The sequence below is a fragment of the Oreochromis niloticus genome, linkage group LG23 (genome assembly GCF_001858045.2).
Source record: "Oreochromis niloticus isolate F11D_XX linkage group LG23, O_niloticus_UMD_NMBU, whole genome shotgun sequence".
NCBI lineage: Eukaryota > Metazoa > Chordata > Actinopteri > Cichliformes > Cichlidae > Oreochromis > Oreochromis niloticus.
This window is the reverse complement of record NC_031986.2, coordinates 38,027,006-38,052,181: the sequence shown is the minus strand read 5'-3', so window position 1 is coordinate 38,052,181 and position 25,176 is coordinate 38,027,006. Positions and strand designations below refer to the sequence as shown.

At 38.1% G+C, this 25,176-nt stretch overlaps 1 protein-coding gene across 1 annotated transcript; it reads left to right on the top strand.

The window, feature by feature from the left end:
- Nucleotides 1–106: 106 nt before the first annotated feature.
- Nucleotides 107–24,788, top strand: impact (impact RWD domain protein). The gene is made up of 11 exons (XM_003439925.4): nucleotides 107–286; nucleotides 3,703–3,831; nucleotides 3,924–3,976; nucleotides 4,103–4,165; nucleotides 4,329–4,414; nucleotides 10,576–10,704; nucleotides 10,790–10,884; nucleotides 12,591–12,664; nucleotides 14,539–14,629; nucleotides 20,310–20,444; nucleotides 24,137–24,788. Exons 1-11 carry the CDS (start codon nucleotides 239–241, stop codon nucleotides 24,194–24,196), a joined length of 963 nt encoding a protein of 320 aa, XP_003439973.1. The 5' UTR covers nucleotides 107–238; the 3' UTR covers nucleotides 24,197–24,788.
- Nucleotides 24,789–25,176: the final 388 nt, after the last annotated feature.

Here is a 25,176-nt window from a genome sequence, read left to right as displayed (position 1 = left end):
TTATTATATTCTTTATTTTATTATTTTTTTTTACGAATTTATTGTTGTCCTGGTTTCCCAATGCAAAACCCGGAAGTTAAAATACGCAGACCTGAGTCAATCTGCTTTGACCAGGAAGTAGTTTCGCAGAGCTGGGCGTCAACATATAACTCATGTACATGTGTGTCTTATGAGTTTTGTAGTTTACTGAATAATCAACACATTTGACATAGGTGACACTTAGTCATGAGAAGAATAAATGGCGGATATCGTAAATCCGGGGAATGATGGGGATCTTCAGGCTCAAGTAAGCACAAAGTACTTCCTTTTTTTAATCCTTAGAAAAAGTTAGGCAATCCTGTCAGTTTGTGCGAAATGTCTTGTTTGTTGTAATATTTTCAACTGGCCTGGTGAGAGCACGTAAGCCAAATGCGGTAGCTGTAGAGTTGGCAGGTTGAACAAGCACTGCTCTGTTATTTAAGATGAAAATGAATATACATGAGCAGCGCATAAAATAAACTTGAATAAACATACATACACAGACACACACATATACTGAAGGTTGTTCCCAAGGTGTCTGGATTCATTAACACTTTTGGAAGTGATGTTTGAAGCTCAGCAGGTGCAGCAGGGTGCACAGAGGCCACACATCAACGCAAAGTGTCAAAACAGCAAAAAAAAAAAGGGAAAAAAGTGAACACCATCGCAGACATACATAATTAAACTTTTTGTTGCTATACAGTTGTGTACCCACTGTCTTTATATTCAGGGAAAGTAAACATTGGTATGTAAGTTGGGAATCATAAAGAAAATAATGACATATACTGTCTTGAGATCAATAACTGTAATCTCACAATAACACTGTTCTCTGAGGCAATCATCTACATACATTACGTCTTTGTTTGTGTGTGTGTGTTATCATTCAGTTTACAGCACAGATTTGCTGGAGTCCTATTGCTTTTCTTCACATATTCAAAGGGACATATTGATACTTGTCTTATTTCATTAGGTACACCTATTTAATGACTACTTAACACAAATATTTAATCAGCCAATCACATGGCAGCAATTCATTTTAATTAGGTATTTAGATATGGTCAGGATGACTTGCTAAAGTTCAACCTGAGCATCAAAATGGGGAAAAAAGGTGATTTGAGTGACTTTGAATGTGGCAAGGTTGTTGGTGCCAGATGGTCTGCTCTGAGCAGTTCAGTAACTGCTGATCTGCTGGGATTTTCTCACACAACCACTGCTAGGGTTTACAGAAGATGGTCTAAAAAAGAGAAAATATCCTGTTCTCTCTGTGTGAACGTCCCTTGTGATGCCAGAGGTCAGAGGAGAATGGCCAAGCTGCTTACAGCTGATAGGAATGTAACTCAAATAACCGCTCATTAAAACCAAGTAATGCAGAAGAACATCTCTAAATGTGCAACACACCCACCCTGCAACATTCGGCTGGTGGGGTCAGAATGAAAGCCTGGATCCCTCCTGCCATGTATCACAGTATCACAGGGTGGTGGTGGTATAATGGTGTGAGTGAGATTTACGAGGCACATTATGAACCCCTTAGTGCCAACTGAGCATCATTTAAATGTTATAACCCAACTATGACCACAGTGTACCCATCTTCTAACAGCTGCTTCCAGCAGGATAACGCACCATTTCACAAATCATCTCAAACTGGTTTCTTGAACATCACAACATCACAAAATCAAATAGCCTTCAGAGTCAACACATCTCATCCAATAGTATCCATCCTTTACGATGTGCTGGAACAGGAGAGTTGGTTGGATGTGCAGGTGTAACTGCGTGATGCTGTCATGTCAATATGCACTAAAATCTCTGAAGAATGTTTCCAGCACCTTGTTTAAATCTATTTCCCAAAGACTTAACAGAGTTATGAAAGCAAAGGGGGTTCCGGCTTGAAACTAGCAAGGTGTAACTAATAAAATGGCTGCTGAGTGTAGATACTGTTACAATGGTGGCTGCTCATATTAAGAAAGGCCAATAAGTTTTAATTATTGGGGTCAATGTAAGTACAAGTAATCCCAGTGAGACAAAGGCCTTTCTTCAAACAGCTCTAAGGACTGAGTTTACAGCAGGGCTGGCCAATTAAATTTCCCAAGTGGCCACAATTAGGGCCTAATTGTAACATTTACTCTTACCGGTTGCGTTTTATAAAGAGATAAAAATTAACATTGAAGTGAATTGAGTTCAGCTTTTTTGTGCAGCCCTCCACGACAGTCCAATTTCTCATGCTGCCTCTTGGAAAAATGAACTGCTCACCTTGGTTTAGTCTTGTCTATGTATGAGCAGGGATTCTACTGCTAATATCATCTCAGACATACAGCTCTGCCCCACCTGTCTGGTGTTCAAGTCTTCTTTGCATGTCAAAAAGAAACTGACTTACACAGAGTGGGATGAACAGCTAATTTATGGCCGAGGCCAAGCTGAGGAGCTGCTCCAGGTCCCAAAGTTATTCCAAAGTTAGTCCAGAAGAGTGTAAAAACAAAAACATGAATTTGAAAATTATTATTAAATACACTTCATCTTTCCCTCTTTCATTTGATAAGTTCCACCACAGTGATTAATGAAGTAGTGTTGTCAGATAGGTAGGGAAAGAGCGATTTGGGCAATTTTATCAGGAAGTGAGAGGGGTGTGATGTATTTGTTCAGCCATTTCCCATTAACAACAGAGTAAGTGCTTTTGTGGAAGTATTTCCACTCTTCTCAAAGACTGCACAAGAGAATAAAGTGCCAGTATTATAAAATGTAACGTTTTATAGAAATAGCTGAAAGTCTTTCATCATGTTGCAGATAGCCTGTTTTTTATTTATCTACAAAGTCTGTGAAGATTGTGTGAAAGTGAAAGTCAGCAGCAGCATTCAGCCCATTTTAGCAAAAAGTTCATATCTGCAAACTAGGTGGGTATTTTTTTTTATCACCCTTACTTACAGCCTTTATGTTAAATTAACTGTTTCCTAGATCTTTCAATAAACATAATGTACAGATGCAAGCATGGCATTTATCTTACCATCTTACCATCTTGGAGACAAAGCGAGTAAGGATATTTCCTGCTTCTTCTTTTGGCTTCTCCGTTAGGGGTCGCCACAGCAGATCATCTCCTTCCATCTCACCCTATCCCTATCATCATTTTCTGTAACGCCAACTCTCTGTATGTCCTCATTCACAACATCCTTGAACCTTCTCTGAGGTCTTTCTCTTTTCCTCCTGCCTGGCAGCTCCATCTTCAGCATCCTTTGACCAGTATATGCACTATCCCTCCTCTGCACATGTCTAAACCATCTCAGGCTTTCCTCTCTTAGTTTGTCTCCAAACTGTTTGACCTGAGGTGCTCATGTACTCATTTTCTAATTTTAGCATCTTCAGCTAGCATCTCTGACACAGCCTCCTGTCTTTTTGTCAGTACCAAGACCACACTCATCTCCACCCACTCCACCCTGCCTGCACTCTGTGCTTCACCTCTCTTGTGCACTGTCTGTTGCTTTGGAAGGTTGACCCCAGGTATTTAAACACTTCACTGCCTCTACTCAAGGGATAATTAATGTTTTTTTGAAGTACCTCTGTGACTCAAATAAAATGTCGGTTACACACGGATTAAATAAAGTGAGTGAAGCTTTCTGTACGTCCATGGTCCAAACAATGACCACCGAGTCTGATTTGATTAATCTAATTGCTTTGTTGTTCTTCTTTCTCTCTTAGATTGAAGAGGTCGAGGCTTTGTCTTCTATCTATGGTGATGAATGGTGTGTGATTGATGAAGCATCCAGGATATTTTGCATTAAAATATCTGCCGACTTGGAGGAGCCAAAACTGACAGCGTGTTTACAGGTGCAGAAAATTGCATATTAGTCACAAGTGTCCATCATGCATTTTTGTTTGTAATGCTGTTCTGATTTTTTTTTTTTCCCTTTATTGATCAGATAATTCTCCCACCTGATTATCCAAGCGCAGCTCCGCCCATATACCAGATCAAGTAAGTCTGATTTGCCTTTCAAATTTAATATGGAGGAGATCTGCTGATTTGAAAGAACAGCATCCCACTCAACGGCCCACTCCTACTCCTACTCAATAACCCTGTGTTTGTTCTCGGCTGTTGTAGTGCAGTGTGGTTGCGAGGCCCTGAGAGGGCCAAATTGGCAAACAGCCTGGAAGACATCTATGTGTGAGTGCCTTTCATAATTTTTGACTTCACGAAGAGATACCGTAGAGGGATATTAGCCACGTCAAAAGCTTTCATTGTCATTGTTTTCCATGATTCAATATCACTGTAGTTTGCATGCCTCTTATTTGACCCACCCTCACATAAAAATATTTCATTTTTATAGGGAGCACGCAGGGGAGAGCATCCTCTACCTATGGGTAGAAAAAGTTAGAGATTTCCTCGTTGAGAAGTCCCAGAACTCAGAAACAGGTGAGGTGTGAAAAAAGGAAATTCCAACTTGAGGTCACACTTTATGGCCATTTTTAATGACTTGGAATAACACCTGACAGACCAGCTCAGTCTTGACCTCTCCAGAAGTGCTTCGCTGAATTCATAGAGTTGTAAGTGTAGACATTTTAGTCTCAAACTCTCAAAATAATTATATTTACACCCTGGTACAAAATATGAATAATTTCCACCTTGATAATGAATGCACTGTGGTTAGTTTTTATATAATTCATCCATGTAATCTATATTAAGTTGTGAAGAATTAAGGGTGTGGCCACTTTAGGTTACAGGGGTTTCTACATGTTCTTGTCTGGTTTTACTAAAAGATACTAAGGAGTCAGCTGTTCAGTTTATAGTGTCTTTCTGTGAGTATGTGTTGTTTTGGTTTAGTTTTTATCCCTTAGCTGTAAAACACTGGGGTATTGTTGTCGCCCTGCTGGGTGGGCGGGTGACGGCGGCACCCAAGTTTGAGAATGCTTTAGCTTCAGCTAATAACTCACCAGTGCTAACATATCATTAAACTATGGTCGCATATGTTAGAAACCCCCCCCCCCCCCCAAACAAGCAAAATACAACAAAATAAAATAAACCACTAAGGCCTCAGTCACACAAGCCTCTTGACCTGCTGGCAACTACAGAGAGCAATGTGCATTTTCTATCTGGGGCAAGTAATTGCTGGAAATGAGAGGGTGCTGCCCCAGAAACCTCCTTGTCATTGCTTTGGCTGACATGGGCCAATATTTGGTTGACATGGGTCACCTGCCAGTCTGTAGGACTGTGTAATAAGGACCTTACCCATTGGTGGTATTACAGCAGCTATGTCAATCTTTTATTTACAGTCTTTGCCTATAAAACTGTCTCCTGTAAACTTGCACGAATACATATTACAGGACTGAGGCTTAACAGTCTCTATATACAAACTGATAAAGTTAAAGGTGTAATAAACAACATTCCCTGTGCTGGATTATAGAGTTAAATGACCCTCCTGGGCTGCTTCACCCAAACTGTTCAGCCACTTTATGCAAGGCATGTGGATCAAGCCATGAAGCTTACCTGTTCTTGCAGGTAATATTGACTTAATCATGTGATTATCATAAGGAGAGAATTTAATTAATGACATGTTCCCACCTGAGTATACCAGAAAAGTTACTCAAAGTTACTCACATGATGTTTTTTTTTGGTAGCTGTATCATTTGTGGCTTTTTAACAGCATATGGGTCGTGTAGGTTATTTTTGGTGAGACACGTTGGATAAAATGACTTTGAAATATCACATTTTAAGCTTTCCTTCCATTTATCTATCCTTGACAGAACTGTACATGTTTTTATTTTTGTGAGAGAAGTTGAGAGACTAGTTGTCTGTACGGTGTAGTGGTTTACACATTCACAGGAAGTCATGTCAGGAAGGGTACAAACTGTCAAATCAAACATGTGTAGCCAACACTGTGGCAACCCTTTGTGAATAAGTGAAAGTAGCTGAAAGTAGCTCACTGTGTTATTAATCTGTCAAGTGGTGGCTGCGACTGATAAATTAGAACAGAATAGAATAGAATAGATCTTTATTGTCATTGTTCACAAAACAATGAAAAACCATTCAGCGGCTTTAAAGCTCTTTGACAACAAAAGACAAACAGGCTGTAGTATAAACATAAAATAAATAGAAATAAAGATAAACACAGTGAGGTAGCACATACAGAATAACACTGCACGGTGCAAGAAATACGAGTAACATGCTTAAAACTAAATTTCCAGTTATTGGATGACAGTCTATTCTTACTGAATAAGAAAGAGGGTTTTTTTTAAGGTGCTGGTTTTGGGCCTGATTAATCTGAATCTCTTCCCAGAGGGCAGAGGGAAGAATAGGGGAAGTCTGCTTTGGGTGTGGTACATTATAAAACAACAGGCTTTCCTTTGGAGTCAGCCATTGTCACAGAGCGAGGGTAGAGTGGCACCGATAACACATTCTGCCACCCTCACCACCTGTTGCAAAGCCTTTCTGTTCTCTTCTATGCAGCTGATGAACCACACTGTGCAACAGTAGGTCAGGTGAGCGTGCTTTAACTTCCTCAAGAAGTAAAACCTCTGTTGGGCCTTCCCCACCTGATGTGAGATGTCTGTGATCCCGGTGAGGTCAGCCGAGATGCAAACATAAAGGAACTTAAAGCTTGCCAACCTCTCTACTTCTTCTTTGTGTGGCAAAGGGCAGAGTGCTCAGTGTGTTTCAGAAGTCCACGTCCATGATTTCCCTGCTTTTTTTCCCCTGTGTTTAAGTCCAGATTATTGGGATAATATCAGTCTGTGAGATGCCTGACCTCCTCCCTGCAGGCTTTTTCCATCACTGTCATATATCAGATGGTGGTATCATCATCAAATTTTATGTATCAACGGGGGAGCAATCAGGAGTGAACAGCGAGTAGAAGAGGGGGCTGAGAACCCACCCCTGTGATGTGCCTGGTTCAGGATGAGAGTAGATGATGTGTGACCATCCATCCTGACATTCTGGGGTCCTTTGCTCAGGATGTCCAGTAAACACATGCAAAACTAACAGCCTAAGCTTAGGTTTGTGAACTAGTTTGTGGGGGATAACTATATTTACAGCTGAGTTAAAACCCACAAGCTGTGTAAGAGCTGTGTGGAGAGCTGTGATGACTGCATCCTATGTTTATCTTTTTTCTCGATATGCAAACTGGTGCGAGTCGAGGTCAGCAGGGATGGCTGCCTTAATCCGAACAAGGATGAGTCTCTCAAAGCATTTATTTATAGTGGGGGTTGGAGCAAGTGGGTGACAGTCAATAAGGCAGTTCATTTGACCTTTTCTTTGGACAAACTTTTTGGCAGTGGGTTTAACAAAATGTCAGTTTCAGTCTTTCCAAGGACTTGTTTATACGATAATCCACACAGTGGACGGGATCTAGACCACTGATTATCAGCAGGTCAGTTATTGGATCAATCCACTTACCCACTTGATGCTTCTTCTTTTCTGTTAGAACACTCCTCCGTTCCTAAGACAACTGTCTAGTGCGGTCTAAAGCTGTGATAAGATGAGCAGAAAAGGCCTGTAGGGGCATTAAAAACTCCTCAAGACTCTGAGTGACTGCGCTGAATTGAGATCGATATCAGTGTAATACCTTTGGTTACCTCGGCAGAGTCTTTTGAAGTGTAAAAAGACGTAAAGGTACTCAAATTAAAGATTCTCTACAAGTGTCACACCGAATCAGATTTTCAGAAGGGGGCTGTCTTGTCTGTCTGACTTATCTAGTGCTGAGCAGCATCTATTATTGAGGCAGACGGTCTCTTTTGAGCAACAAGCCTGAAAAATATTAACTGTCCTCCCCATTGTTGCGTGTCATAATTCCCCTTTCTGCAATTCATGTGGTAATAAGTATAACTGGTCACAGCACTTCAGCTCAGGAGCGGGATTGACAGCTCATTCATTCAAAAGACAGGGACATTGTGTGCAAGAGGAAGAGGGGGATGATGAGTCTGAAGATGTACACTTCACAGAAAAGGAAATGAAAAGTGGGTAAACATGACAAAAGACATGCAAAGTACAGACAGAATATTGTTTCTGATGATGAAGTTTGGATTAATTAGATCACAGGAGGAAAAAAGGTAGAAAAACAGAATTTATTCATTTAAATATGGAACATTTTAATGATTTGTAATTTTTTGCAGCTTTTGTGTGTGTGGTTCTGTCCTGTTTGTGCTGTGTACAGGCGTAGAATAAATAGTGTGAACCTTTATTAGCGTAAAACATACTAAATCCATGAGCAGCTCAACTTTGCCATTTGTTCTCTTTATTCTAGTCCTCTAAGATTAGTTAGCTTTTATTTCACTGAAAAATATACTTCTACTACACACACAAACACACATATTAAAGTCTGTATTTGCCTTCTTATCAAATCCTATTAGGAAAAGACACACACACACACACACACACACACACACACACAACGATGGATTAATTCTACTAAAAAGTATTGTGTATGCCAAGCCTGCTGCAACAAATCCTCTGTGCCACAGACCTCTGTTGTTGACAAGGTTGGTTTTTTTAGTTCCCTTTAAAGGTACGTGCTTTTTATGACAATCTTGCGTTTGCATTTTTTCTCTGAGGAAATTAATTGTAGCTGATATACTCTTACAAATACTAGAGTGAGTCACACTATTGCACTTGGTGACATGTTCCACTGTCTGTTTTAAGTAGTTCATGCATACAGAATACTCAAGAACACCTAAACAAAATGTGCTAATCCACAGCTGAAAATAGTGCCCAGCAAACATACAGAGTTCTATCGTTTTTTAGAGTTAAAAATAACTTCTAAGATAAATATTAGTGGATGGAAAAAACAAAGTAGAGAACTTCTGCTCCGGTATGACCGCACGCTTCATTCAGTTCAGTCTTATTTGGCATTGCTGAGTTTAGCATCAGCTGAGTGCTAAAAGAAAATGAACAGGAGCAGCTACTTTACTACCACTATCCTCTTCAAATGGATAACTGCAGGAAGATGTAGGCCATTATATCAATAACAGGAGGAACATTTTCAAGTCAAATTTTGAAATTAATTTAAATGTATAATTATAAGCTTGTAATGATTTTAGTCTTAAGGCTAGTTAGGCTTATAAATAATTAATTGTGATGATTTGTACCACATACATATGTATTTTGATGCTTTAAGTAATTAGTTCAGTTTATTATCCATTCAACAATCTATATTTATCTCCATGTGCAGCTTACAGTTAATTATCACAGAGTGATAACGGGTCTAATTACATAAATATCTGCCTAAGGATTTTTATTTTGTCAGTTATGTGTGCTGAAGAATAAAGAACCTATAAGCGACATTGTTACCTGCACTGACTGCTAATGCTTGAAAGTCCTTGGACTGCACCTTATTTTTACATGTAGGTGCTCTCACGCTAATGGAAAATTCACAGTGTGTGAAAAACATAAGCACGGTGCTCACAGAATTCAGCTGCACTTGCACTACATGACATGATCGTGCATTTGAGAATGACCTGAGTCTGAACCATAGACTGCATATAAAAGAAAGACATGGCCACTGTACCTTGGGATGACAGCTTTGGCCACCGACAGCTTGGTGTTTGAAATTCAGATGCAACGGGCAAATAAATCTATGAAAAACTGAACAAGATGGCTTTATTGTACAGCCTGACTTCTTTTTGCAATTAGAGGTGATGTGTCATACAGGTCATTTGTAATAAATACAGGTTTCAAGCACTTGTACATTTGTACATGTTTCAGGCCTAAAAGCTTCATGCTTCTTATAGATACATCTTATGGTTTATTGATCAGATTGGTGGGGAAGGACAGATACATCTTTCCTAGTATTTTTAAAAAGAGCATGCCCTTTTCCAAAGGCTTTCCAATTGATTTTGCTTAACAACCCATCTGGCTCGCCATGGTTGTTATTAATGCATCACTGGTTTGATATTTTCATGGGATTTGTTTACAATTACAAAAATATAGACAGGTAACAAAGCTTATTCTCTAAAATCCCAACTTTTGTTGGAGGATATTTAAATATTAATGCTGGCAGACTTTTCAAAGAGCAGATTTTATTAACTGCTATGATATCAGCTTGCTATGATCAAAAGCTGAGGGAAGGTCATGCATGCATTTAATTTTGGCACATTTATTTATGATTGTGTTGAAAGACCGCGTATAAGACATGATCTATATGTGCATAGATTATCAGCTGATAAAGGGTGTCCTCACACATGGCACACCTTTGTTTCCATAACAACAGGGTTCTAATTTCAGCGCACCTTTAGATTGGCTTTTGGTGTTTGATCTCTCGACATTGGCTTGTTTATTAGATGTTGTCAGATGTGTTGTAATTAATTTGCAGTCACATCCTTCCTGTTTTATCGATGGCACTTTACCCAGTCACATTTACAGTATTCTGGTTGAAGATTATATTAGCATTATCATGCATTCATATGCCAATGTTAAGGTTATGTAATGGTAATTTGGCGATGATTTGCTCAGTAGGTGTCATTTCAGTGCCAGGCACCCTGAGACTACAGACAGCTCGGTGAAGACCTTTACAGGCATCAGGGATATAAAAAAAAAACAACTTTCTTATTAACATGACATAACATTTCTTATATTACTTCCTTCAGTGGAAGAACCAGAAAAAGTGAACATGACGGCTGAGAAGGATGTCGATGATGATGATGAAGACATTCCAGATCTCAGCAGTCTCAGACTGAATACAGAAAATGTGCACCTCTTCCTGGAACAGGCAAACGGTAAAAGCACATTTTAGTCTACGATGGCATCATTTCTGACAAAATCAGTCTCTTGTCTTATTATGGATAGTATTTTATCTTGTAGATGAGGAGTTGCCTCCAATTAAACATGGAAACCCCATCACAGACCGACGCAGTACCTTCCAGCCCCATTTGGCGCCTGTGGTGACTCCTAGACAGGTACAGCATGGAAATGAAGAGTATAATAAGAAATGATATGCATAAAAAGATGGAGCTCCAACAGTGTACAGTTTGAATTTTGTGCCTTGTTTTTTTCATGAATGATGAATCCTCTCTGCAATCAACAATTCATACAAAATTCAACAGAAATACTTGATGAGTGGAAGAAATGCGATAATTTATATCTGAAACATCATCTGGTTCCTTCCTGCATGCTAATCTCACTCTCTGAGTCTCTGGTAACATACCAGCTTATCTTAAAAGCTTCCACCTGCTGTGAATTGCCATTTGTATAAAAATATTTACGCAGACAGCTGTCCTCTTTAGAGGACATAAACCAAATAGACGAAGAACTGGACATAATTTCCATAATTTTATATACTGATCTGGAAGTGACTGATTTCATTTATAGATATAAATGAAAACAAATTGGGCACATAATTAGTTTTTTCAACTTCTTCAGCTTCATTTTTTTTGTTCTTCTAAATTGGTCAGTACTAAATGGAATTAAATAAAAAAAATAAAAGGCTTTCATTGTCATTGCATTCAGGAGTGAGACTCCCGCTTGGTGCATATGAGAAAAATATGATATTAAAAAACATTAAGGACCCCATAAAACCACTTGCAGACAATATAAAGTGCCAATAAAGTCAATAAAGTCCCGGAGTCAGCAGAGTTCCCAGTCTGCAGTAGCTATTGCACTAATCTAATCTGAACTTATTTACTGTTTTTGTGTACTGTGATTATCTGCAGTTGTGTCCTCTAGGGTCCTTTGACCTGTATTTATATATATATATATATGAATATATCAGTAATCAACCCACAATATCCATAATGAAGTCACCCGTTGGTGAACCTGTTGTGCTCCTTTCACCCTTTGCATTTTGGTGTTATGGAAATGGATGTGACCAGTGACAGTGGATTTGACTGGGTAACTGAGGGACACTGCACACTCATATGGTGGCAACTTGTAACTTTCAAGGTAGCCTTGCCTTAAAGTGCACCCTGCTTGACCATGATGTCTGAAATGTTGTATTTAAGAAGACTTGAGACTAGCGATAACTCATTAGGAAAGTGTTTACAGAGGTCATCGATTAAATGGGTAATTTAAGCAATGACCCCCTTCGCCCCCTTCTGGTCATTAAAGGGACAATGCCGTCATGTTTCAGAGCTGAAAGCTACGTCTGTCTGTGATAACTGTTTTAGAGTAACTTTTGAAGTGTTGCTGAAGCCTTTGCCAGCACAGAAGCCAACTGGCTAAATTTGGTAACTAACTTGAAGGTGACATGATGGTGACAGCACTACAAAAATGGAACAGGCAGGGGAGGCATGAATTTAAAGCCAATTTTTGTCACACTATAGTCAAGCCTCAGTTTTATTTTGAGCCTTTCAGTGTCTGTTTAATTAATACATGAGGTGATTTAGCCTCATAAACAGTTGACTAATGCTGCTTTGTGCATTAGTCAGCAGTGTTAGACAGCATGTTGACTTGACAAGTTGTCATCTGCACAAATACAGCATCATTTTTAGTCTGACCTTCTTTTGGACATCACTGCTGTTTTAGTATGCCTTCAATCAGGATTTTAGCATGAAAGCAGGTTGCAGCTAACACAGTGCTGAAAAAGAGATGCCTTGCTTCAGCAGTAAAGTCAGTCTAAACGCATCTGAGAGTGACATTTCATTACTCCCCACATTATTTGTTACAGGTTAAAATGGTCCTGGAGAAGCTGTACGAAAACAAGAAGATTGCCAGTGCCACTCATAATATTTATGCATACAGGTTAGTAATGTCACATATTGCTCATATAGTTGCTAAAAAAATTTATAAACCCTTTGTAATGCTTGGATTTCTACACTGATTACTCATAATGTGTGGTTTTCTCGTCATCTAAGTTGTAATTATAGACAAACGCATTCACACTAAAGTAGTAACAGACAAGCAGTTATACTGTTTGAGTGTGGGTTGGAAAAATAATGAACCACTGTGCTAAAGACTGCAAAGTCTCAAGTGTTCCAGTAGATCAGCTAAGATTGGGAGTGTGATTTGTAGACTTGTCCTTCTCTAAATGTAAAGAATGATGATGTGATGTAAACCGTGCCTTAAACACGAATTTCTCAGAACCTTAGAAGTGACATTATAGAGATACACAAAGCATTTCTAAAACCCTGTGACTTTTATATTCCACAGCATGAAAAACTGCTACTCTGCTTAGCAGTGGATCACAGCAGGAGCACAATATGGAATCCTAAAAGAGTTGTAAAAGAAAGCAATAGTAACAGTAAAGCACCTTCAGAGATCTGTACAAGAAAAGTAGTGAATAAGAATTTTCTAAATAGAGGAAGACCACAAAAATGTTGGCAAAAAGCTTATGATGAGCTTATGATGAGACAGACAAATAGAACTAGAACTAAATTAAAATAAAAGCTAGCCTTTTGAAAGAAAAAAACTAAATGAAATGACTTTGTGAACTTAGAAAAGCCTTAGTTTAAATATTTGTTAGGTGGGTAGCAAAGTTTTACTACAACTTGCCTGATTAATGATCGATGAATGTGTTCATTAAGACTGAGATATCTACATGACTGTGAGCCAGCTGCTTTCAAATCGTTCTCTGTGTTTATTGTAATATCTTCACTGATTCTCCTCACACATAGCATCCGTACGATAATAATTAAACAGACTAAAACTGTGAAAACTAATAAGAACTATACTAAAATTAAACATTTTCAAACAATAAAAACTAAAGTGAAACAGGAAAATCTGCTCTGGAAACCAGCTGAAACTAATCTGAACTAAAATGTCATGACGGAGTACCACAGCGTGGACCTGCTTTGCTATTTCAGGGCCTGCACGTCTTGCAATCACTGAATTTAAAATTGTATTAAGCGAATTTTTCTCTGAGAATTGAATGGCAGCTTATGAAAGGTTGGCTGATTCAAAAAGGCAATTACCCAAACAGCTTCAATGGGAAAAGAATAAAATTCAAGCTTTTGGATGGACAAGTGAGGGTCCAACTTAAAAGCTGTAGCATGACTTGTCAGTTTAATCGAGACATCCCAGGTGTGGGTATAGAAATCTGAAATGAATCAGTTGTGATTACAAGGACACTACAGGAAACATCTAATAAAGGGGGTTCAATCTAATAAATTACATTAATATACATTATTTAGTTTAATATATAATGGATCTAATATAAATAAAGTATATATGTGTTTACGCCCACAGTGGAGAAGAACATGAGATAAGTAAAGATTCAAGGCTCATCTGTCTTCCCCAAAGGGCACATTGCTGCAATTAAAGGTCAAAAAAGCACCAGAGAAAATGACGGCTTCTGACAGTACTGTGCATAATGTGAAAAGATGTGTGTATGTGTGTGTGGCCTTTCTCAGTGTGTGTTTGTGTTTTCTCAGGCATTGCCTGTGTGTGAGATGTGTGGTGTTTTGTTTTTTTTAAAGTGTCGTCTAATGAGGTCGATGTTGCGTCGTAGGTGCACTGCCTGGGTGGTCATTACTCACGGGGAGGATATTGTGACATTTAGACCACTTAAAAAAATGTTCCGGTGAAGAGGCTGTCAGTGTCACAGCGTCATACACTAACCACAACGTCTTAATGCTCGCCCGCCTAAAACCAAGCTGTTGTGATTCTGTCTGTTGTAGGATTTACTGCGAGGACAAGCACAGCTTCCTGCAGGACTGTGAAGATGACGGCGAGACAGCCGCGGGGGGGAGATTGCTCCATTTACTGCAGGTTATCATTTAATTAAATAAATGCTGGCTTTGGTCCAACAGATAACTCTTTCAGCTTCATACCAAAACTGCATGTTATGTTTGTTAAAAAGGTAAAAATCCCCAAAGAACTAGTCAGGTAGCCAAAGCCGAATGCACAAAAGCTTCCGCACAGTAATGTGCAGCCACATTGTTAAATCTGCTGGCTGCCTTGAGCTTTCCTTTGGCTTTTGCATTGCTTAATTGGAGTCTGTGCTGCCCTGTTCATTTTCACAGTATGCATAATTTAGTTTATTTCTAAAGGACACTGACAGTTGTGTCCGATTTACATAGCCGTGCATATAGCTGAAGCTAATACCCAACACCAGTCCCTTGATGGGCATTAATGATTCAAGCAGCCATTAAAATTACATGCTACCACTTACAGTTTAATATGGAAACTGCTGTGATTTTGAAATTAAGATTGTTATCAGTAAGACACACTCCCACAATATCAACCTAAATGTTTTTCAAATGCAATGCATGCACTTGTAGACATATAGTATGATAGTGGTGATAACCACCACTTATTAATATCATATTTTGCAGCATAAATTGGAAACTTGACACTTTTTTTTGGTATTTACTGGCATTCAAAATAAGTTACTCTTAATGAGGGTAGCTGTTGTGACAGTTCTGACAGTTTATGTCACACCACCAAAGCAGATTAGGCCTTTTTGTTGAAAATTATAACATGTCACAGCGGGAAAGGCATAAGTGTGAATAATATAAATAAAAAACACGGCTGAGTTACATTTGGCTTCTCCAGTTCCAAGGTCCTGGTATTGTAACCTATATCCTCTGTATCAGTAAACAATGGGGGCATTTTTGGGTGAGGTGTCCTGAATATAAAGACAGATTTGATGGCATTAAGTGTGTATTTTATGATTCATTTTTTTCAGATTTATTTATATAGTGCCAAAACATAATCTTAATTCTCATGACACACCTTATATTGTGAGGTAGACAATGCTACAACCTTGCTGGGAGAAGCTGACTGATCCAGTGATCCAGTACGAGTGGTACTTTAAATTGGTGTGGAGAAAAAAATACTCCCTTTTAACAGGCAGAGATCTCTGGCAGAAGGTGGGTAAGGCATCTGCAGTGACTAGTTGGGTGGTGAGAAAAAGAGAAGAGAACAAAGAGGAGCACAGAGAGACCGTGATCAACAAACAGAAAAAAAAACACACACATCAGAGAGATTAGTTAATGACATGCAGTAGAGCCATTAACAGTAAATGCATGTGCAAACGTGCATTATGGTAGATTCCTTAGCAGACTGGGAACATCGCAGGATATTATGCAGCATATTGCAGCCAGCTACAGGTCACTGCGCTAGCTTTGTCAAAAAGAAAGGTTTTAATAATGATTTTAAAAGTAGAGATACTGCATTTGACTTTAACCTAAACTGTGAAATTAGCCTGATGACTGAAGGTTCTACATATATTTCTGCTTCTCATAACAGCGAGTAAGCCGGCACTCCTGAAAGCAGAGTGCTTTATTTTCATATTATAAGGCATTTTGAGGTATAATGGAGGTTAGCATCATAAACAGTACGTTTTGTACTTTGTCAGAAAGCTTTTAGGACATACTGACATATCAATTATAGCCGTGAATCCTCCAAGTAACAATTTTCAGCATCATTCTGAAACAGGATGCTCCTAATTTTAATGATAATGTTTTTTTAATGCCTTTCAGCTTAATGGACAGTAAGGATTATAGAAATGTCGTTAACAGCTTATTGCGCATGCTAGTCTCTCTTGTTGGTATTAAACAGTATAAAAATGTTTATACACTGAATGCTAGGCCTTATTATAAATTCTGTTGCAGTTTCTTATAGCACACCTGCTATTTTTATTGAAATGACTTCATTAATACTTTCAATAGCACTTTTTCTAACACCTTTTCAGTCCTACCACTAAAAGTGCTTTATACTGTGAGCGTTTAATATAAATATAATCTGTATTCACATACACACACAAGCAGTAATGTATCAAGGGCATTGGCGTTCAGGACACTTTGACATTCAGAATGGAGGAGCCCAGGATCGAACCACTGACCTTCCAGTTGTGGCCTTAAACCACAGCCAACTGTATAGGGAGAAAGAAGTATTAATTCAGTTTTATGAATAGCAACCTTTCTAATAGATTAAGTAAGTAATCTAAACACTGCTGTTTTCCTTCTACTGATGGTGTCACATAAAGCTCTAAGAATATGTATTCAAACTCCAGTGAAAATCAATTCAGGACGTTCATAAAATTCAGAGTAATGTCCATAACAGAGCATCAAAACTGCGTCTCTTTTAAATTAGACAGGCTATCTAATGAATTTCTTTGAGCCTGTCAGGGTTGATTTTGAGACACTGAGATGATGTGATGTGGAAATACTGAAGCTGCCAGTCCCTAAGGCAGAGCCGAACATTGATTCAGAGAAGTGTGCTTGCTGAGAAAAACAGAACTGAGATTGTTCTTTATGTTTTGTATGGGGATGTGGCTGCAGTAGTATAAACCACGCTTCTAATGTTTAAGTAGTGTGTAGGTTTCCTCCACTGGGAGCTATGGTCCCACTATAATAATTTCACACAGTCATTAATCCTTTTATTTCAAATATCAAAGAAGCACTTGTCACTGGGTTTTACTGTCAGATGGCCCTATGATTCACACACACACACACCCACATCGCACTAAAATGTGTTATTGTCCACACAGTTTTTGTTTCCCTGTAACGTTGAATGAAAGCCAGTAAAAGGTTTGTGACCAAACTAAAAGTTTCCTATAACACAAAGCTCAGCGGTGACTTGTAGTAGTTGTGTCATACTCATTACTCCTAGGTGCTGCGTCGTGTCAGAGCTTTTCCAGATGAAATCCATGACTCGTGTCAAAGTTCATTTTCATTCATAGGATGACAGCAGTCGCCGCTGCAAGTGTGGCCCTGTTAGAGAGATAAATCACTGTGAAATGGTGCATTGGATTATTGGTGTGGATATGTCAGAAACTGAGATCTGCTACACTGAATTCAGATGAATCAAGCGCTCATATGTTCGCTTTAAAAACTTGCTCAGCCAGTCTTTGCTTTAAATTATCTTTTAAATGCTAAAAGAATTAAAAAAAAACTAATTTACCTGCATCTGTGTTATTATATGTTCTATATTAGCTATCAAGTAAGCGCATTAAGCTTTATTTCTCCTATTCTAAAGCTTTCTCGACACCAACAGAGTGTAGCTATAATCAATATAATAATCAATATATTTATATTGAAAATAAGCAAGAGAATAATGTGAATGATACAAGAGTGCTTCATAGTGACAGACCTAATTTTACAAGGGAGGAAAGAAGTGCTATGTGGCTCTGGAGGCTGATCTGATACAAAGTGATGTATGAATGGAGGTGAATGAGACTTGCTGTACAAAGTGCTTTGAGTGCTCACATAGTAGAAAAGCACTAGGTAAGAACCAATCCATTAACTATGATGCTAGATATTACAAGGTGCAAGTAAAAGCTAAGCTGCAGAGGAAATATTTTTTAGAGTGGAAAAAAAGATCATTCTTCAGTTAGGCAAAATGGTTGCTTCACTGCATAGAAATACCAGAATAAAGGAACTTGTTTTTTATGCACATTGAAAAATTAGCAGCTCTGTAATTCTTCTCATTGCTCAGTGGAGCAATTTAGCAACTTTAGGTTCACTATTGTAGTCACAAATTAACTTCCATATCAGTGACAATATGTCACAGTTTTTATTAATTTTGACCTTGTAAAACTAACTTATTTATACATTTGGTACATTTACGGTATCTTGCACTGTTGACTTACAGCGACATGGTTCTGAGTTAGAGCCTTGGCCAAGGGCAGGGGCAGCTTTAAAGCTCCTCTTCAGTTTCTTTCATCCAAACAACACTAGGCTAATTTTGCTGTCACTGTGTCCTTGACCAAAGACTGGGTCACATCAGAGGTTAGTCTCCAGGCGCTGCATGGAAGCCACCCACTGCTTCTAATATTCCTAATAGTAAATGGGGAGAATGATAAAGGAAAATCAGTGCATTTAATCCTAAAACCAGATCAATGCAAGCTATCAGCCTCCTCCTTTTATAGATTTTTTTTCTAACTCACAGGCATGAGAGCAGATTTAAGAAATCAGGTAAATTCCTGTAGCTGTCTGACCTGTAACTGGATCTGCTGTCCTCCATCTTTCTGAGCAACACAGTGATTAATCTTCTACCCGCAACACTCTCAGCATAGTGAGCAATTTACATGAAGAGCTTTTCCCAAATCTATTTTCCTCTAATCTCATTCCTCTTCATAAGGCTTTCTTCCCATTTCCTCATTTAGATGTGTGCACGCTCACAGTGAATGTGGAAGTGTGTGGTGATGAATAAAAGTGGGATCTTATTGATAGAGCTGGCAGTCAGATGTGGATGAGTCCCTTCAAATGACAGATTGCTTTTTGTGTGTGTGGCAGTGCAAAGTAAAGTTCTTCACTTCATTTTAAGACCACAGTCTGGTGTTTTGGGAAATATGCCTTTTGCCATTTACTGGGAATTTCATTAATCTCAATTTAATCTTTGTGCGCTCAGAACTTAAGAGTTGCAGAACTTGAAGTGGACCATGGGGAAACAGAAAAACAATCTTAAGGCTTTTCCTTTTTTATATATTTACACATTTTTTATATTGCACATCTTATTTGCAAACAAACTTTAGAGATATGAGAGTGCACCTTTGACGATTCTGGCCTCTCCTGTAAAGCTGCAGTAGCATTTTTTTTTTCTTTTTCCATCTCGAGGTATCAAGATGACAAACTCTAAACAAACTGTAAACATAAAACTGTTATTAGACTGAGAGAGAGAGAGAACAATTAAATATTGCACTTACTGAATAAGGCTAATATTCACTCTTTTTTTATGGGGTTTTAGTTTATAGCAAATCCCGAGGGGAACAATACACTCGTTGGCTGCCAAGTACTTCACACATTTGCCAAATTCATGTCTGCAGTTTGGTACTGGTTCAAGGCAGGTAGAGCTGCAAAGAGCTACCTGCTGCAGCTGGACTTGACAGTTTTTGACAGGAAAATCAAAGCAATCATGTAAAAGGTGCCAAAATGCTTTTTATAGTTGAGCGTACCAGCAGAGCAGGGTGATAATTATCCATATGTTCATTGCAGGGTGCAATGCCATTCATGTAGATGTAGACAGTTGATTTATTGTACTTTTTCTGAATGATTATGGTATTTTATTGCTTAGAAAACTGTATTATTTCAGTTTTTTGAGATCATATTTAGTTTTATTGTGGTTTTTATTTCATTTGTGTTTGAGTAGAATATTTCACTTATGTGATTTAATGAATTAATTGAACATCAAGCCCTTTTGTTTCTGTCCTAATATAAGTTAACTGTGTCCTGGAACCACATATTGAACACACGAAATTGAAAGTAAAATAAATCTCTTTGTCTGACTCTGGAAGACAGCAAAATAATAAATTACACCACAAATACACAAATTTTAGATTTATAGGTTATTGGCTTTAGACTGGAAGCTTAGTCAGATGCATTTCATGAAGATTCATCTGTTTGTTATCCATCAAATATAATGTAAAATATATTTGATGCAGTTTGAAAATAGCTATCAAAGCTCTCAGCCAGCTCATTTTACACATGTTTATTTCTCACAACAGATCCTGGACGTGCGTAATGTCATGGTGGTCGTGTCTAGGTGGTTCGGGGGCATTTTGTTAGGTCCCGATCGCTTCAAACACATCAACAACTGTGCTCGTAACATCCTGGTGGAGGAAGGATACACTGCTTCTACGGTGAGACACACTCTGAGCCTTTTACACATTGCTCTGTCATCTTCTGCTGACACATCATCGGTCAAATTTGACTTTGGTGCCAGTTTTCTGTTGCAGGAGACCACCTGGTTTCTTGTAGTTTAATTGACTTACCACCCAGTGTTCCTCCAATTATCTGGAAACAAAGAGATTGACTGCAGGCGAGGTTTTGCCTTTCTGGCATCCAAAGCAGAGTCAGAATGCAGGGCTTGTACTGTTACACAGTATAGTTACAGTGAGACATCACTTTATTACAGAAATATGGTGTGTTTTCACTTTTCAGTAGACATCACATTAAAGATATTGGTTTTTTTGAAGTGTCTGGTTGCAACATGTTCCGGAGATCAAACACGCTTTCACCGGCCTGAAGTTAGGTCCAGTCTGCTTTGAAGTCGCCTTTGTGTTCTGCAAAGTTATTCCATTGATACATGATTGACCTTTGAGTGGCTGCAACAGATAGATTAAAGGTACTGCAAACCTACATTTTTAAAAGTTTGTCCTTCTTCCAAACCCCATCAACTCACTGTAAAAATCAGCACATTATTTTATTCCCTTCCTGACTGCAAAGGCCCAGTTCCCGCTGGATGTGAAACCCAGACTCTGTGACAACTTATTAGAATTTGCTGCCTGTGGAAAGAGAACTTAACACCTCTGCAGAATTACTCTATTTCATGAAGTCTACTAAAAATCTACATAAGAATTTAAGATGATTAGATTAGATTGAAAACAAACACTTTATTTTTAGAACGTGACTCGAAACTATTTTGTATGACATTCAAATAACTTAAGTCATTCAAACCTAATAAAAATCTAGAACTGGGGTCCTCCCACAGGCCAGTGTCAAAATTCATGAAAACTATACCGCTTTGTACTGTATTTCATTCGACCATTTCTATAGTAAGACACAGGAGTGGAGCATTGTAGACATTTGTCCATACATACTAAGCTTTTTTAATATTTCCAGATTTGTCTGGTGTGACGAAATTTAAGTCATCTTACTTACAGTTAAAAAAATAATAAAAATGACTTTTATCAACATAAACCACCACAATTTTAACAGACAAATTGCAAATATAATTAAAATTAACACTTAAACTTTGAAACATGGAAGTAATGTCACACCATACATTTTTTAACACTAGTAATACACTACTACTTTCAAACTGTGCCCTCTGAAACTCAAGCACCAGGTCATTATAATGATCTCTCTTCAGGTTGTACTGTGCTGCTAAACAGATACATTAAAACCAATAATGTGTCTATTAGGCAACACCTAACTTGACACTCAGTTACCAAAACTTTGAGGACCCCTGATCTATATAAGGGAGCGACATGAATGCATTTAAGGAGGTTTCATCCTCGTTTTTTAAATTGGCTCTGTTTAAATTGAATTTAAAAAAAAAAATCAGCTTGAGTTTAACATTGTAGCCTCCTCAATATCTCGTACTGAGGTGTATTTGTGATTACCTCATGAGATCATATATGACATTCTTGTTTTTCACTGCGCATGAGACAGTAAGTATTATTCAAGATCAATTTTATCACCCGTTTTAAATTTTAGTATGCTGATTCGCAGTAAGTCTAACTGATGCTGATGGGAATTTATTCGGGTGTAATTTTCTAAGTCTAAATTTGACCTGATGGTAGTGGTGGAGGATTACATTTTAGATTTCATGGTACTTTCCAGTGCTGTGCAAAAGTATTGAGCCTTCTTTATGTTTTGAAGCCAGACTTTTCTGTACTTCAATAGTTTTAAGACTTTCTGGAGGTTTTTGAAAGTTTTCTTTTGACTTTGACTGCTTTCACTCATTTTCAGTCCACTCCTTGTGCCTGACCATTTGTTTTTAGCTTCACTGACCTATGATTTGTTCAAACATGAAAGAGACACCAGTGTAAAAAAGTGTCTACATATAACAGAAAACCAATTTAAATTATATCTTCAGGTGGTTTGTTACTTACAGCCTGTCACAAAACCACATATTTTTCCAGTTTATAAAAACAAATGCCATAATTAATAAAGACAGTGATTCCCAAAGAGCTGTTAGCCTGATAATTCTTTGGGAATCACTTGGCACGGTGTGCTGTGTGTTCTCAGAAAATTGAAGGAAACTGGAGGATAAAAGTGGCAGGCCTAAAAAAAGATTTATTTATTTCTTTTTAAATCAGATGAGCAGTATCTGAAAGTCATTAAAAAATAGGAAGAAATCCAGCAAAGACTTGACACACGGCCTGAGAGATGCTTTGCTGAGGTCTCATCATCGACAGGGTGGCTGACAAGAAATTATTCTTAGGAAACGGGAAGAAAAAGCTGAGGTTCACCAAATTACAGAAGAACTGGACTGAAAATCAGTGGCAACAAATTTTGTACATGTTTAAATCACTGTACCTATTTTGCATTTTCCTAGCAAAATGTAAAGAAATGAGGGCTGACTTTTGCAGCCCTCATTTTCAGTTGTGTGTGTGTTTCTGTCTTGTTTCTTATGGACATGAAGTCTGCCAATAAAGATTGAATTGAATTGAATTGAATTATATTTCACTAAATATGGAAAAATTTCACAAATGTCCCCTTGGCGATAGGATGGATTGCTTAAATCAGATTCATCTCAAAGACATGACGAATTTAAAAAAATGTCACATTAACCTCAGAGTAGCCGGTTATTTTCTGTGCTGTGTGTACACCGGACACCGGAAAGCAATAAAGAGAGAAAACGAGGAGGTCTTCTCAGCCACAATCTCATAACGTCCCTTAAACTGATAACTGTTAAGAATTTCCTGAGTCAAGCTTTAATGATGGGCTGATGTGTATAAAAATTACATTTAAAAAACAGGACCTGAACCCTTGAGGCACACTTATTTAATTTCGTCTATGAAGATATGTTGGTGGAAATCTGGAACATTTTATTCTTTGAGGAGGAAACAGTCAGTCCCTGAAATCAGTGTCCCACGGCTCCTTCTTAACAGTGTACAGCCTTTACAAAAGTCAGCATATTTCCCCAACAAACAATGAGACAATATCGAATGGGAGAAAATCATTTTTGGTAAGGTGAGTGAGATCAGTTTTGCAAAAGCTAAATCCAAAATCCAAAAGTCTCTGAATACCTGGATAGGATTTGATTCATGAGAAAAAGAGACTACAGTTTAGAGGGGAAAAGAAGAGCTGAATCAGTCTCACACCTGAAGAGGAACAGGTCACTGCCGGTTACTTTGCAGTATGTGAGTCACTTATTAAAAATGGTATCAAAGCAATTTCCTGTTGTATAAAGCTTTACGCCAATATGAAAAACAAACTCAGACAAAATTGATGCATCAAGACAGACTCAGTGAACATTTTGTTCACCCTGCACTATGTAAAAGAGGTTTCAGAGTTCTCTACAAGTTGGCAGTCTGGATTGCCAGACTAATAATTAGCAGAGGATGTTTCCTAAAAGTACTTAGGATGGCAATGTTTTGTTTGATGCAATTACAGGAATACATTAAAACAGCATGGTGCATGTCAATCAGTACATTGCAATTTGCACATTTGCAAACACAGTGGGAGTTTTAGGCAAAAGAGTTTATCATGAGCTGTAAAGAAGCACTCAGATATTAAGCATGGAAAAAGCTCTGGCACCATTAAATAGAGTGCTAATGTAACACAATCATTCATTCTCTAATCCTCCCCTCTTGGTTCACAGGATGAGGCCACCAAGTCAGGACTAAAGACCAAAAGGCCAAAAGGCAAGAAGACGAAGTGAATTTCAGAAGAAAAATCAGGACCTTTTTTCAAGCGCACGTTCAGTATTTGATGTCGAATTCAATGAAATGCTCGTTTTTAGAAAATTGAGATGTGTCTTAGAAGACAAATGGTTTCTAGCAATTTAGTTTTTATTCAAGGTAATAAAATATCATGTGGGATTTCAAAATGATGTCTCAGATGACTGCTTTAACTCTGGAATGTGTATTTTTATATTTAGTTTAAGAAGCCTTGAAATGAAATGTGTACAGTTCACCACATTTTCATTAAAACAAATTGTGGGGATTTGTGCAATGATCATGACTTTGAATGTACCCCACATCTGAAGATTGTTGATCCATGTCTGAAGAATACACCAGTATTATTAAATCCTTGAATTACAGATTTTTTTTTCTGCATGCGCTCCCAGTATTTTAAAAATTGTAATGCTCCACCATGATGGAGCTACAGTAACGAGGTTGTCTCTGCAAGCCTTAATTCATCTCCCAGTTGAATCTGCATCTCAATAGCAATCTTTCACGAATCATTTCATCGTTTCCAAGAAATACGATCATACATCACTGCTTAATAAAATGGAGTTTACTGAGTTGCAACACAGTCCACGTCCATTTTCTCCAGTGCATTTGGCACACACTTCTAGCCTGTTAAATAGACATCCTTTTCACATTTTGTATGTCTTTCAGAGCGTTTACCACTCATTCCCTCCTGTGAGATTTTGTCTCACCTCACCTTTTTGTGTCACTCGATCCCTGGAAAGACATTCTGCATATTAATGCTTTGAAGTGGGTTTTAAGCACCAAAGGACCACTATCTAAATATATCCAAGTCTCATCTAGGCACTTTTTAATTTGGTTCCACCAGCAGAACCCGACTATTATGATGCAAAAAAAAAAAAAAAGAAGTTGATTATCTGTGCTCATTATCTTCAGAAAATATAACTGATAGCATACAAATGTAGAGAGATATTTTGCTTGAATGAAA

What these genes read in the sequence shown, in the direction of transcription:
- impact (XM_003439925.4), top strand. Translation starts at nt 239, where the DNA reads ATGGCGGATATCGTAAATCCGGGGAATGATGGGGATCTTCAGGCTCAA. An exon ending in AACTGACAGCGTGTTTACAG is followed by an intron (nt 3,832 to 3,923) that starts GTGCAGAAAATT and finishes TTTATTGATCAG; the next exon opens with ATAATTCTCCCACCTGATTA. An exon ending in CTTCCTGGAACAGGCAAACG is followed by an intron (nt 10,705 to 10,789) that starts GTAAAAGCACAT and finishes TTTATCTTGTAG; the next exon opens with ATGAGGAGTTGCCTCCAATT.